Source organism: Gymnoscopelus microlampas (genome assembly GCF_963454915.1).
Source record: "Gymnoscopelus microlampas genome assembly, chromosome: 11".
In the NCBI taxonomy this organism is placed as follows: domain Eukaryota; kingdom Metazoa; phylum Chordata; class Actinopteri; order Myctophiformes; family Myctophidae; genus Gymnoscopelus; species Gymnoscopelus microlampas.
In genome coordinates this window covers 47,167,349-47,181,518 of record NC_139948.1, presented here as the reverse complement: position 1 = coordinate 47,181,518, position 14,170 = coordinate 47,167,349, and the positions used below count along the sequence as shown (strand labels likewise).

Below are 14,170 nucleotides of genomic sequence, written 5' to 3'. Positions count from 1 at the left end.
CTCCACGAATTCAAGGCTTCATAAGGTGTGTAATTGATAGAAAAAGAAAATATGATTATTTGTTTTAGGTGAACTACTCCTTTAACACCAGTGCTCTCGCTTAGCCTCCAGCAGGGGGCGCCTGGAACCTGCATTTGGGTCAGTGAGTGTGTGTCGGTGGCCAGTCCACCTGTTGTGACGTCGGTCAGACACACTGCCCACCTTCCCTCTTCTCCTCCTCCTCTTCTCCTCCCTCTCTCCCTTCCTCCTTCCCTCCCTCCTCCTCCTCCTCCTGTAACTAACGTAACGAGGAGGCAGCTACAAGTTTGACAGCTCAGCTTTTTCTTTTATCACACCGACTCACCTGTTACTTGCGGTTTGCTGTCAGTTCAGTCGCTTCGGTTTAATTGTTTGCGCGTCGGTTAGAAGAAACGGATCATTTTAATGAGTTAAAGGAGCATTTCATGAGTTAAAGGGACATTTCATGAGTTCATAACGGGTAGTTCGTGGTGTTTGTAGTTTCCTTCGGACTTTAAAGGGAATATATTAATTATAAACACATGAATATCATGTCGAGGGAGTCTGACGAGGTGAGCAAGCTCACCGAGAGCACCTACAAGGTAAGCGTGTGTGTGTGTGTGTGTGTGTGTGTGTGTGTGTGTGTGTGTGTGTGTGTGTGTGTGTGTGTGTGTCTGACCGACCAAAAAGAACAGATATACATGCTATTCAACGCCTCAACGCCTTGCATTGGGACATGTTGATGTTTTTTTAGGGGGCGGGGGGGGGGGGGTCCCAGATAACAGTAAAGTGACAATTAAAGGACTTTAAGGACACTTTTTTAATACCTAGGTAATCAACGAACTATAGTATTAAAAATGGTCCAACATTGGCCAATTTGACAAATAATATAAGAAAGAGGCAAACATTGTGAAAAAAGCTGATCTACAAGCTCACAATGTTGCCAGGCGTTGTGTTTAACTGTGGAACATTACATTTGTGGAACCGATCAAACTAAATGGAATGCCTCAACTCATACAACTCCAAGTGCTGTCAGTCCCCAGTTCAAATATGATTATTTTGTGGGTCCCCAGTTCAAATATGATTATTTTGGGGGGTTCCCAGTTCAAATAGGATTATTTTGGGGGGTCCCCAGGTCAAATATGATTATTTTGGGGGGTGGAAAAGGTTGAGAGCCACTGTTTTAACAGAACATGTCTAGTTTGCATTTCTAAACTGTATTCTGTCTGTCTGTCTGTCTGTCTGTCTGTCTGTCTGTCTGTCTGTCTGTCTCTCTCTTAATTCAATTTCTTCAATTCAAAGGGGCTTTGAATTGAATGAGGAAACATGTTTACATCTCTCTCTCTCTCTCTCTCTCTCTCTCTCTCTCTCTCTCTCTCTCTCTCTCTCTCTCTCTCTCTCTCTCTCTCGTATGCATGGTTTTCTGTTGGTAAACAAAGCTACAGTGCTAGATTTCACAGTCAGTTTGTTTTCAACACATTAACAGTAGTAAAACAAGTTAATAATAGACAGACACACACACACACACACACACACACACACACACACACAGACAGACACAGACACAGACACAGACACACACACACACACACACACACACACACTACATATACACTAGGCTACAGCAGCTGTCAACTTGTCAACAGTCAGAGCTTACAGAGTTGAGGTGAATTCCTGCATAGCAGACAGTTAATGGTTTGAATTGAAACAATAAGAGGAGACAGACCCCCCCACCCACCCAGCCAGCCTTTCACCTGCTGAGTCAGAATGCAGTCTGTCTGGTGTGTGTTCTAATCTGCCCGGTAACCCCTTATGAAAACACACTTATTGTGTTGCAAATGTCAGCCAGCTTCTGATGCTGTCAATGCACTGAATGGCACATTATTATCACGTTTAATCAGACTATTTATGGGTCTAAGTCAGGGGTCTTCAACGTTTTCAGGCCAAGGACCCCCTAGCCGAGAGTGAGATGAAGCAGGGACCCCCTCTATATTGTATGCAATTGTGTTTCAGATTCAACTTGTTTTACTTGGTCTGCTCCATTTCCCCTCGACACCTATAACCCTGTGCCAAAAATATGCGCAAGGCGTTGTGAGCTTGTAGATCTGCTATTTTTGTCTTAAGTTCTCCCCAGAATAGGGATGCTAGGGTTCAATGTGGTTAATGTAAAAAAGAAAAATCCTATCACACAAAGATTTGGCGGCCCCCTTGTAGTAACTCTGAGGACCCCCTAGGGGTCCTGGACCCCTTGTTGAAGGCCCCTGGTCTAGGTGAGATACTGACCTACCGACGGGGCCCAGTAGGTGTTTTCTGTGGGTTGATGAAAGTTGGGGCAAACGCTCACCGCAAAACATGATTTACGATTCTGTGCCTATCGGTACGTAACTCGGATGGCGCTGAGTCGGCTCTCCCTGACCACACGGTCGGTAATATAGGAATGTGAAGATTTGTTTCTATATTATATAAGGGGCGGCAGTGGCTCAGGGGTAGAGTGGCCGGGTAGAGTGAACTGGAAAAAACGCAAGGTTCCCAGTTTGATCCCGGGCTGGGGCGTTAGTGTCGAAGTGTCCTTGAGCAAGACGCTGCCTGAACCCCTAATTGCTCCCGATGAGCAGGTTGGTGCCTTGCATGGTTTCCTCCGCCATCGGCGTATGAATGTGTGTGTGAATGGGTTAATGGCACAATCAATGTAAAGAGCTTTGGATAAAAGTGCTATATAAATGCACCATTTACCATTTATATTCTTTTTTTTTCATAATTTGATTTGATTTTTTGAGAAATATAAAGGCATAGTACAGTAGGCCTATGTAACTTTGTCAGTGGTGTAAAGTAACTGTAAAGTCAATTTACTCAAGTACTGTGCCCTGCCAAGCCAAAGAGCAGTAACTACGTTTTTGGACACACCGACTTATTTGGGTATCCCAAAGGTCAAATTATCCTTTGTGATGTTGGGGATAAAACAATTACCTCAAGAACAGATGTACAATTAGTGTAATATCACTTATATGCCGATATCTCATTTGGCTGACCAGTTGAATCACTTTTAAACCCATTTTTCAGTGATTTTTGTTTTCGTAGTTACTGCACTCTTAAAGCCGCCCCCTATAAGTGAGTTTTGGACACCGACCAAAAAATGTGTGTACCCCCTAACCCTTCCATTGTTAATGCAAATCGATACTTTTTTCATATCAGCCAATCACATTACAGCAAGTGTCATCACCACTAACTGTAATGTGATTGGCTGACTTTGCAAATTCAGGACTGTAATTGGCTAGCGAAACACATGACACATGTGCAGCCCTATGAATAGCAGTATGGACTTTAAAAAAAGTCATTTATCCTTTTTTCAAAGTGAGTCATGTTGTGATGACCACACACCGCCCACTTCACACTGGGTGTGATTTTTTACTTTACTAGAGTATTTCCAATTTTCAGTTCTTTTACTTCTACTCCACCTCAGAGGCAAAATATTGTACTTTTACTCCACTACAATTATTTGAAAACTTTAGTTACTTTGTAGATTATTAATACAAAACACATTAACCACTTCAGCCCTATATATATATATATATATATATATATTTCGGCCATTTGAAAATAGCCGATCGACAAGCACACAATGCGTCGCATCGTGACGCATTGTGAGCTTGTAGATCTGCTGTTTTCAAAAGATTTTTATGCATTTTGAAAACTTGTGAAAATGGGACATTCTGCATAATGGATACTTTTTACTTTTAAGTATATTTTGATGCCAAAATCTTTGTACTTTTACTCAAGTGAATTTTGAATAACAGACTTTTACTTGTAACAGAGTATTTTTACAATGTTGTATTGATACTTTTTACAACAATTGAGTACTTTCTCCACCACTGAACTTTGTCCTGTACGTGTCCCTCTAGCAGCAGTCATCAGCTAACAGAGTAGTGTGTTTACCTGCAGAAACACATTGTCCTCTTCTCTGTAACATTATACAGTGTTTGTTTTGGTTAGACGGGGATGTTTTTGGGGCGACCAAAACAAACCCCAAAGCACAAAAACATCCCTGTCGTCTAGGCCACCGTCTACCAACACAAACAGTGAAGACACACTGACTAAAATGAAGTTGTTTTTTTAACCTTTTGTAAACACACAACAGTATCTCTGTTAAAGTATTTTTTCTTACTGACATATCGGAAGAATAAATACCGCTCAAGGCTGGAGACAAGACAATGAGACTCTCTCCCCTGGCCATGCACCAATACTGTATAGCAGTGGTTCTCAACCAGTGGTCCGGGGACCACCAGTGGTCCTTGAGGGGGGTCCAGGGGGTCCCCAGACAAATTAATAGTTAGGAACCAAATTGAACCTTGTGTGTCTGTAACTCTGAGAGTGTACAAATGGAACCAAATGGACCCTAACGGGTCCATTTGGTTCCATTTGTACACTCTCAGAGTTAAATGAACACTGATGATGATACTACTGTGTAGATTTGGACCCCCAAGAAATCCAAATGGTTAAGTCCCTGGCATATCTTTTCAAATGGTGGTCCCTGGGCTAATATGTGACAATTTGGGGGTCCTTGACGCAAAAAAGGTTGAAAACCACTGCTGTATAGCATACATGGGCAACTGGCGGCCCCCCACCTTCACTGAATGTGGCCCGCAGGTTAATATCAGAATACTGATATATTATTTATTTCAGCTGCTTACAATTCCAAACATGCAAACATGACCCGCTTTAATTACTTCTGACTAGTATTCAAATGTTATTGTCTTTTTTTATGTCCAATGTATTTGTATTTAAGTTCATAAAGTTAACATAAGTATAACTATAATGCATTTGAAATTAAATAAAAATGTACCTTTTCGGGATTCCAATTCAAAAATAGCAAAAAAAAAATATCTGGATTCCAATTCAAAAATAGCAAATCTACAAGCTCTAGACGCGTCGCTCTGTGGCGCGTTTTTAGCTTTGAGCTATTTTTGCTACTTTTGTGTGACATAGAATGGCGAAAACAGTTAAAATACGGAGAGACAGTATATGTAATGTGGCCCTCTGGAGTGAGTGTGGAAATATAGTGGCCCTCTCCATCATCAAAGTTGCATCACCCCTGCTGTATAGTTTCGCTGTCGGACAGAAATCTCTTATCTCCATATTTTTAACTTAAACTTAAACTTATTTTTTTTATTGTAAATGAAAGCCCTACTTGATCATTACTACAGCGTCACACAAAAGCATCCAAAGTAGCAGATCTACAAGCTCGAAAAGCGGTGCGAAGCGACGCGTTTTGAGCTTGTCGATCTGCTACTTACTTTGATTAGTTTTGAATTTGAATCCTGAAAAGTAACAGAGACGATAACCAAGAATAGACGGACTGTGTGCAGCATACAAGCTCGTAGCGCGGCACTTTTTTGAAAAATCGTGAAAATGTGTGCAAATCTTTGAATATATATATTGTTTTAAAGCGAACATTTGTAACTCAAATCTTTGCTTCTGGGGGTCCCTGGAACAAAATATTTTGAGATGGGGGTCGGTTGCCAAATACATATCATTTTGGGGGTCCTTGACATGAAAAAGTTTGAGCACCACTGATATAGAAACATACGTTTTTCAGAATACTGTTGCGATTTAGAAGACATCAATGGGTTGATAGAACCTCAACTGATGCACAAACTTGGACACATCGTCAGTGTTGTTACCTTGGAGTCACTGGGTGTTTGGGTTCTTGCAGCAACAGACACCCTCCTCCAGGCGACCCGACCGAGGCTGATCCCGGCCTGTGTCCAAGTGACACGCCACTGCCCCCACTGTCTCCTGGGGGTAGTTAGAGACCGTGCTAATTAGGGGGTTAGGGTTAGCCTGGCACTAGCCAGACCGACAACGTGGTCTGGCTAGTGCCAGACCGCGTTGGCTAGTGTCTGTAGCTTTTGGTTCTTCCTCACAGAAGAAGTGGTTTGGGCTGCATGCCACCCCTCTCCACCCCGGGGTCGCCGTCTCTCCGGCCGTCCTCTGTCTCTCCAGATGTCACCACACTCTTCGTGGTTGTCACCCAGTCTGTTCCTGGTTGTCACTGGTACTCCCACTCCCAGAGTTTTCAGTTAATAAAACATCAACTGATGCACGAACTTGGACACATCAACATCCTAATGCTAGCCTTTATTATTGCAAATGTCTAGGCCAGTGCTCCTCATACTGTTGCGTGCGTGCGTGTGTGCGTGCGTGCGTGCGTGCGTCTGCCTGTCTGTATAACAGGCAGCTGTGTGTGTGTGTGTGTGTCAGTCGCTCCACATGCCTTTATCACTGGCGTTTATGTTCTTGAATAGCTCTCAGGACTTTGCTCGGTGGTTGAACAGCTCCTTGAAGTGATGAAACCCCTCAGCCGGGTTTAATAATTTAGCTGGCTACTGTAACTGTAGGTGTGTGTATGAGGTGTGTGTGTGTGTGTGTGTGTGTGTGTGTGTGTGTGTGTGTGTGTGTGTGTGTGTGTGTGTGTGTGTGTGTGTGTGTGTGTGTGTGTGTGTGTGTGTGTGTGTGTGTGTGTGTGTGTGTGTGTGTGTGTGTGTGTGTGTGTGTGTGTGTGTGTGTGTGAGGTGTGTGTGTGTGTATTGTAATATTATACAGCAAGCTCCTTCAGCACACATACAGCAGTTATAGTGAAATGCTTTTTGCCAAAGCTGTGTTTAGTAATCGCGTACTGCATGGGGTCTTCTATGTTTCTGAGGCCAAGGACCCCTTAGGTGATGAAGCAGATGAAGACTTATAGACTTGTTTGACGGCACTGTCATCAGTGACGTTTTGTTTCTAAACTGTTCCCAGCCCACCAGTGAGACACACTGAGTGAATAGACTGAAATTATACCATCTTATTATGAGTGTTAGTAAGGACCAGTTATATATGAAGATAAAGCTGAAAATGGGTGAATTGTTCCTTTAATCCGTTAAGACCGGGAAAGCATCTGTGTCATTTTAAGATTTCTGTCGCTATTAAAAAAATATCAGATCTACAAGCTCATAGCGTGGCACCACGTGCCGCGCTATGAGCTTGTAGATCTACTATTTTTTTTTAAATCTTGGGAAATTTGTGCAAATCTTTGAATATATAGTGTATAGTTTTTTAAAGCGAACATTTGTGAAATATTTTGTACCAGGGACCTCCAGAAGCAAAGATTTGAGTTCAAAATGTTGTTACATATACAGTATGTATTCAAAGATTTGCACAAAATGTGTGCAAAAATAGCAGATCTTCAAGCTCGTACCGCGGCACTCGGTGCCGTGCTATGATCTTGTAGATCTGCTATTTTAGAATAGCCAAAGTATAAAATCAAATCTAAAGTGACACAGATGCGTTCCCGGATTGAATGGGTTAAAGGCATAATATAGAACCTGTCTCTGTGTTTTACCTAGCAAAACAATAAAACAACATTTTACCAATCAGTCATCAGCCACTGGAGTAGTGTGGTGTTTGTTTACCTGCAGAAGCACATTGACCTCTCGCTGTATTTTGGTGTTTTCACTGTTTGTTTTGGTAGACGGGGTCGTTTCTGGGGCAACCAAAACAAACCAAAATACAGCGAGAGGGCAACGTGTTTCTACGGGGTAACTCCACCACACTGCTCCAGTGTCTGATGACTGCTGGTGCATGCACAATGTATTCATTGTTTTGTTATGTAAACAGTGGAAAAGTTACATACTATGCCTTTAATATTGGTTACAAGTCAGCAGAAACACTTGACGTGTCTGAAGTTCACACGATGCTCGTCAAACCAGACGAGGAAGTACGCTTTAATGTCCTGTGGAGGAAATACATGATACATATAAGTTACCCTAAAGTTATGCGTACTGTGGTGTCATGAGGATATTTGTTACTTAAAGTTATGCGTTCTCTCACCCTCTCTCATGACACATGAGCTGTTATTAAGCTCTCTGAATGCTGGGCTTTTGCTTATCATCATCTTCATCATTTCCTGGATTGTGCACTTTGGGTGTGAACCTTTTGGCGCGCGCACACACACACACACACACACACACACACACACACACACACACACACACACACACACACACACACACACACACACACACACACACACACACACACACACACACACACACACACACACACACACACACACACACACACACACACACACACACACACACACACACCTCGTTATCACATCAGTCATTATGAGCTAATTACCTCGAAGCTCGTTAATACTGCAGAGAGGCAGTGCCATTCAGACAGCATAGGAGAGCTGAGGCCTTGATCAGTGGTGGAAGAAGGAGTTCGCTTTACTAGATATTCTATTGTTTAGGTCAGGGGTCTTCAACAGGGGGTCCAGGACCCCTAGGGGGTCCTCAGAGTTACTACAGGGGGTCCGGCACCCCTAGGGGGTCTTCAGAGTTACTACAGGGGGTCCGCCAAATCTTTGTGCGATGTGATTTGTTTTTTAACCTTTTTTTACCACTTGAACCCTAGCATCCCTTTTCTGAGGAGAACTTTAGCCAAAAAATAGCCGATCTATAAGCCGGCGTTGTGAGCTTGTAGATCGGCTATTTTTTGGCAAAGAGGTGTTTGGTGTAGAGGGAAAAAAGAGCAGACCAAGTAAACAAAAAAAAGTTAAATCTGAAACACAATTTTTATACAGTATAGGGTCCCTGCTTCATCTCTGTCTCAGCTAGGGGGTCCTTGGCCTGAAAACGTTGAAGACCCCTGGTTTAGGTACTAGATGTTATTCACTTCTAGTAGCCTGGCCCGCACATCGGAGACGGAGACAGTAGAGCGTGTAGACGTTCATATAACTCGAAACGAAAATATGCCCCGGCGAAACAGCTGATCGCTGCATGGGTTGATAAACCCATAGGTGACGTATCACCGCCACAGACCTATAGCCCAGACCGGTGTAAACATCACTTCCGCATAATGTCTCACATACTATTACTTGGACTTATTGGACACTTGAACATTGTGTGTGTGTGTGTGTGTGTGTGTGTGTGTGTGTGTGTGTGTGTGTGTGTGTGTGTGTGTGTGTGTGTGTGTGTGTGTGTGTGTGTGTGTGTGTGTGTGTGTGTGTGTGTGTGTGTGTGTGCTTGTGGAGGGATGTGTTTGTGGAGCACAGTTGTGCGAAATGACAGTGTTTTCTCTGCAACATAGCAGAGGAAACGATAATATACCACACTCCGCCCCACCCCTTTAAGGCGATTGTATTATTAGAGATCAGACTTTATGAGTACCGATCCGATACCAGTGTGTAATTTAAACAAATCTAGGACAGTGGTTCTCAAGTACGTGACTAACAGAACGTAAACTCACATTTACTAATCACACACACACACACACACACACACACACACACACACACACACACTTGGGCCAACAGTTACAGAACATAAGGTCATCAGACAGAGCACAGAATGACAGTTAAATCTATTTCACTGTCAAGATTTCTTAACCCTTAAATTAAATAATTTAAGTGGACTTAATATCTGTGTTTTATTTGATGGACTCGCTGTCCTTGCATTGTCCTTGTGCCCTCAAAACATTTACAAGGTCAAAGGCCAAGTGGCCTTGCCCCTAGAAAGATGAAATTCCAGGCCTGTAACCGTCGCAATTTTATATATCGTTGTTGTCGGGCAGAAACCCCTTATCTCCATATTTAAACTTTTTGTGTTTTTTTCCCCGTAAATTAACGCTCTACTTGATCATACTACAGCATCACACAAAAGTATCAAAAGTAGCAGATCCACAAGCTCAAAACGAGTCGCTTCGCGCCTCGTTTTGAGCTTGTAGATCTGCTACTTTTGCTATTTTTTTATTTATTTGAATCCTGAAAAGTAACAGTTTTGGAGTGAACATACTGTATGAGGTTTCCACCCGACTGAGACGATATAGATTGCGGTATTTGGACAACAGTATTGTATCGCCCAGCCCTACTGTCATTCATTCCTCCGCTGTCTCCGTTTTTTCTGTTTTCTGTCGGTCATCATACCATCATACTGTATTTTTATTGCAGTCTATCTACTGTACATCAGGTCAGGCTATCTACTGTACATCAGGTCAGGTCAGGTGTGTTGATGTATTTGGCATGCAGGTGAAAGCTGCCTGTTGCTCTCAGGCCACACCCCCCATGGCCACGCCCTGGTTAAGGATTATTCTGTGGCTCCATGTGGTCACAATGGACTTGGAGGTGACGCCATGTGTTGACTTTTCCTTCTCCTTAATCTGATGGCTACATAACGTCAGTCAGTCTGTCAGTCAGTCAGTCAGTGAATCAGTCAGTTAGTCAGCCAGCAAGCAAGCGACTTGAAGCGAGTGAGTCGGACTCAGACATTATTTTGTTTAGTCAGACAGCCAGCGAGACAGACAGCCAGTCAGACAGCCAGACAGACAGCCAGTCAGACAGTCAGCCAGACAGACAGACAGACAGACAGACAGACAGACAGACAGACAGACAGACAGACAGACATTTGTTTTTCATTTGTACAAAGCCATCCTAGCATAAAATTACAAAAACCTTCCATCTGTCAGCCTCACTTTTCCTCCTCAATGGATTGGCCAATCATATCGGTGTGAAATTGCTCGTGGTGTTCAGTGAATGTTGGCACGGGCAGGCAGGGAGTGGGACAGAGTTTTTTTTTGTCCATTTCCTCAAATTTTACCTGAGCAACATATTTGAGCAAGTCTGCACATACAGCAGCTGGGGCGCGTACTGCCAACGGTTTTAAGTCGTTTTTGTACGATTATTTTTGGGGCATTTGTGCTGTATCTGGATAAGAAATGGGTAAATGGGGCGTTTTATATTGTGCCTTTTGTCCAAAGCACTTTTCAATGTGCTTTGCATTCACACATTCACACACACCGACCCACGGACAGGAACCCATGCAAGTGTCTCTTGCTCATAGGACACTTCGACACTAACCCGGAGGGATCTGGGGATCTAACCGAGAACCTTCAGTTTCTCAAAGCGTGGCCCGCTCTACCTCCTGAGCCACCGCAGAAATGTTGTGTCCTATACAAATGGAACCAAATTGACCAGTCAGGGTCCTTTGGTTTCTTTTTTGTACACTCTAAATGGTAAAATGGTAAACGGTGCATTTTTTTATAGCGCTTTTATCCAAAGCGCTTTACATAGATTGTGCATTACATTCACCCATTCACACACACATTCACACACCAATGGCGGAGGAAACCATGCAAGGCACCAACCTGCTCATCGGGAGCAATTAGGGGTTCAGCAACTTCCTCAAGGACACTTTCCGGTTCGATCCCGGGCTCCCCCAGGGGTGTTGTCGAAAAATTCGACCACCCCTGGGGGAGCCCGGGATCGAACCGGAAACCTCACGCCTTCCATACGGCCACTCTACCCCTGAGCCACTGCCGCCCCCACTCTGTGTTACAGACCTTTTTTTAACGGTCTAGGACTTGAACTCTCTGGGTTCCTTGATGGTTCCACTTTAAGAACCACTGGATTAGATATACTATTCATCGTGTATATCCTCTCTCACCGGGTGAGCCATCGGCACGCGCCGGGAGTCGTTTTATAAACAGTTAACCCATTGAGACCTGGAATGCATCTGTGTCACCTTAGATGTCTTTGGCTATTTTTGAAAAATCATGAAAAAAATATTTTTTATATTTTTTTTCAAAAAACTGTTAGGATTTAGATTTTTTTTTAAAGAATCGCCTCAGGTCTTAATGGGTCTTAATTCACTAGCACCGTATCCCCCATGACCTTAGACCTCTGTCCTTCCGGGACACATCAGGAGGATGATGTCCAGCAGGTCTGACCTGTCTTAACGTTGTGTGTATTTTTACACTCTCAGAGTTACAGACCCATTTGGTTCCTGTCCATCATTTAGCTGGGGATAGGGTTAGGAACCCCCTCAAGTACCCCTGGGGGTCCCCGGACCCCACTTTGAGAACCAATGACCTAGATGACTCATTTTTTCCTGAGTCTTGTTTATCTGCCTTTATTTATATCTGCCTAACTTTACTCTACTGACACTGCTGATTCATCCTGCCTTATTGCCAATGTCCTCAGCCTATCAGAATGATAAAATTAAAAATTAATAAAATGACTTTCTGCCTAAGTCATTTTGGGATGTAACAAGCAAGGCACAATGATGCACCAGTGTTAGCCTGTTAGGAGAGTAAGAGCTAGGCAAGATTTTCAATTTGACCAAAAAGTGACGTAGGCAATTATGCTATGAGGCTAACGATATAACGTATCTATAGCTTGATGCAGGGTGTATCATGTGATATGAAAATATTGACGTTTCTCTCTTCTCCCACAGAATGTGATGGAACAGTTCAACCCTGGACTCAGGAATCTGGTCAACCTGGGAAAGAGCTACGAGAAAGCAGTGGCTGGTGAGAATTCTAACAACGTCCTTCATAGTTACACAATGAATACATCAACTTTGATGTATACACATTTATATTGCTCTACACAGGCTAAATCAAACTTTGTTTGTGCCAAGGACCCCCAACATGATATGTATTTGGCCCGCAAACCCCCCCATCTGAAAATGTTTTGTGCCAGGGACCCCCCAGAAGAGAAGATTTGTGTAAAAAAAAAAAGAGGAAAAAAAGGAAAATTATTCAACCGTTTCCAAACATTTTCGATATTTTTCCCCCAAAAAATAAGTGAGCTTATAGATCTTCTATTTTTTTAATAGCCAACTTATAAATGGTTAAAGTGGTGGTTAATTAACTACTTTTGCTGGGGACCCCCCAAAGGACCCCACTTTGAGAACCAACAAACCAACAAGCTCATTAACCACATCAACTCCAGCGTCGCAATTTTTGGGGGGGCGAACATTCAGATAAAATATATACAGGCTCACAACGCGTCGTAACGCAACGCGTTGTGAGCTTGTAGATTGGTCAACAAAGTATGTAGGGGTTAAGTCATTAAAACAGCTCTACCCATGTGTGGATTTAGAGAGGGAAACAGGTTTTTGTAGCTCAGCCTTAAGCCCAGAAGTCTAATGTATCCCCTGGCCAAGAGCGGATAACCTCTTATAGTAAGCAGTACAGTAGATGTTTGGCTTTTTTTATTTAAAAAAAAAAATAAGGCTATTTTAAAAGTATTAAATTATGCAAATTATTTGTCATATCTACCCTGTGCACCTTTTGTTTATTGTTAATAATCGCGATAATTTCAGCTACAATTAATCGTCAAGTAAAAATGTCATAATCGTTACAGCCCGAGGGCCTGATACAGAAATGATCAAATACATTATTTAGCTCACATAGAAATATTTCAGCGCATAATACAGTATCATGTCTCAATCAACAGACATTTTCTACTGTGTCATTTGACATTACTAACGTTGAGCTATATGTTCAAATCTCTCTCCATGCAGCAATGACCCTGGCAGGAAAGCTGTATTTTGACGCCATGTCTAAGATCGGGGAGAACGCCGCGGTGTCTCCTGTATCCAGAGAATTAGGTGAGTTGTCATGTGATCCGCTGACATAATTCGCTGTGCTACTGTTGTCAGACCACGAAGGCCATGGTAGCTGATTCACTGGGTACAGACTCGAGGCCCTCTGGGAAACAGAAGGTCCTCGGTTCACGCGACAGAGGCTATGTTTCGAAGTGTCCCCGAGCAAGACACTTGGCCCCTCACTGTTATAACCCCCGAGCTCTGCATTAACCCTTTACGACCTGAAGCCGATTCTACATGTCTCCTAAATCCCAACAGTTTTCTGAAAAACTATGTTTGTATATCAGTGGTGCTCAATCTTTTTCATGTCAAGGACCCCCACAATTATATGTATTTGACCCCTATCAAAATATTTTGTTCCAGGGACCCCCAGAAGCAAAGATTTGAGTTAAAAATGTTCGCTAATTAGCGAACAGCAGCTAGGTGACGGGGGGGAATCTCTCTCATTGAGCTGCTTTATGTCTCAACTCCCCCGCTGCCCTGCGTACAATACTGCTGATTAAATCCAGCCACACGTAACCAGCAATGCCACCCGGGTGCTTGTTATAGTTTAGTGTGTGTGTGTGTGTGTGTGTGTGTGTGTGTGTGTGTGTGTGTGTGTGTGTGTGTGTGTGTGTGTGTGTGTGTGTGTGTGTGTGTGTGTGTGTGTGTGTGTGTGTGTGTGTGTGTGTGTGTGTGTGTGTGTGTGTGTGTGTGCGCGCGTGCGGGGGGTAGGTATGCGAGTATGTCATTAATTACAGTCC

At 43.2% G+C, this 14,170-nt stretch overlaps 1 protein-coding gene across 2 annotated transcripts in view; it reads left to right on the top strand.

Moving 5' to 3' along the window:
* Positions 1–316: 316 nt before the first annotated feature.
* baiap2l1b (BAR/IMD domain containing adaptor protein 2 like 1b) overlaps positions 317–14,170 on the top strand; it is a 91,281-nt gene continuing 77,427 nt past the window's right edge. For both annotated transcript variants that reach the window (XM_084072453.1, XM_084072452.1), the window contains exons 1-3: positions 317–599; positions 12,270–12,345; positions 13,344–13,430. Coding sequence is in view for 1 of the 2 variants with exons in the window: in XM_084072452.1 (XP_083928578.1) it covers positions 540–599; positions 12,270–12,345; positions 13,344–13,430 (223 nt within the window). In the remaining variant the exon portion in view is untranslated. The remainder of the gene's footprint in view (positions 600–12,269; positions 12,346–13,343; positions 13,431–14,170) is intronic.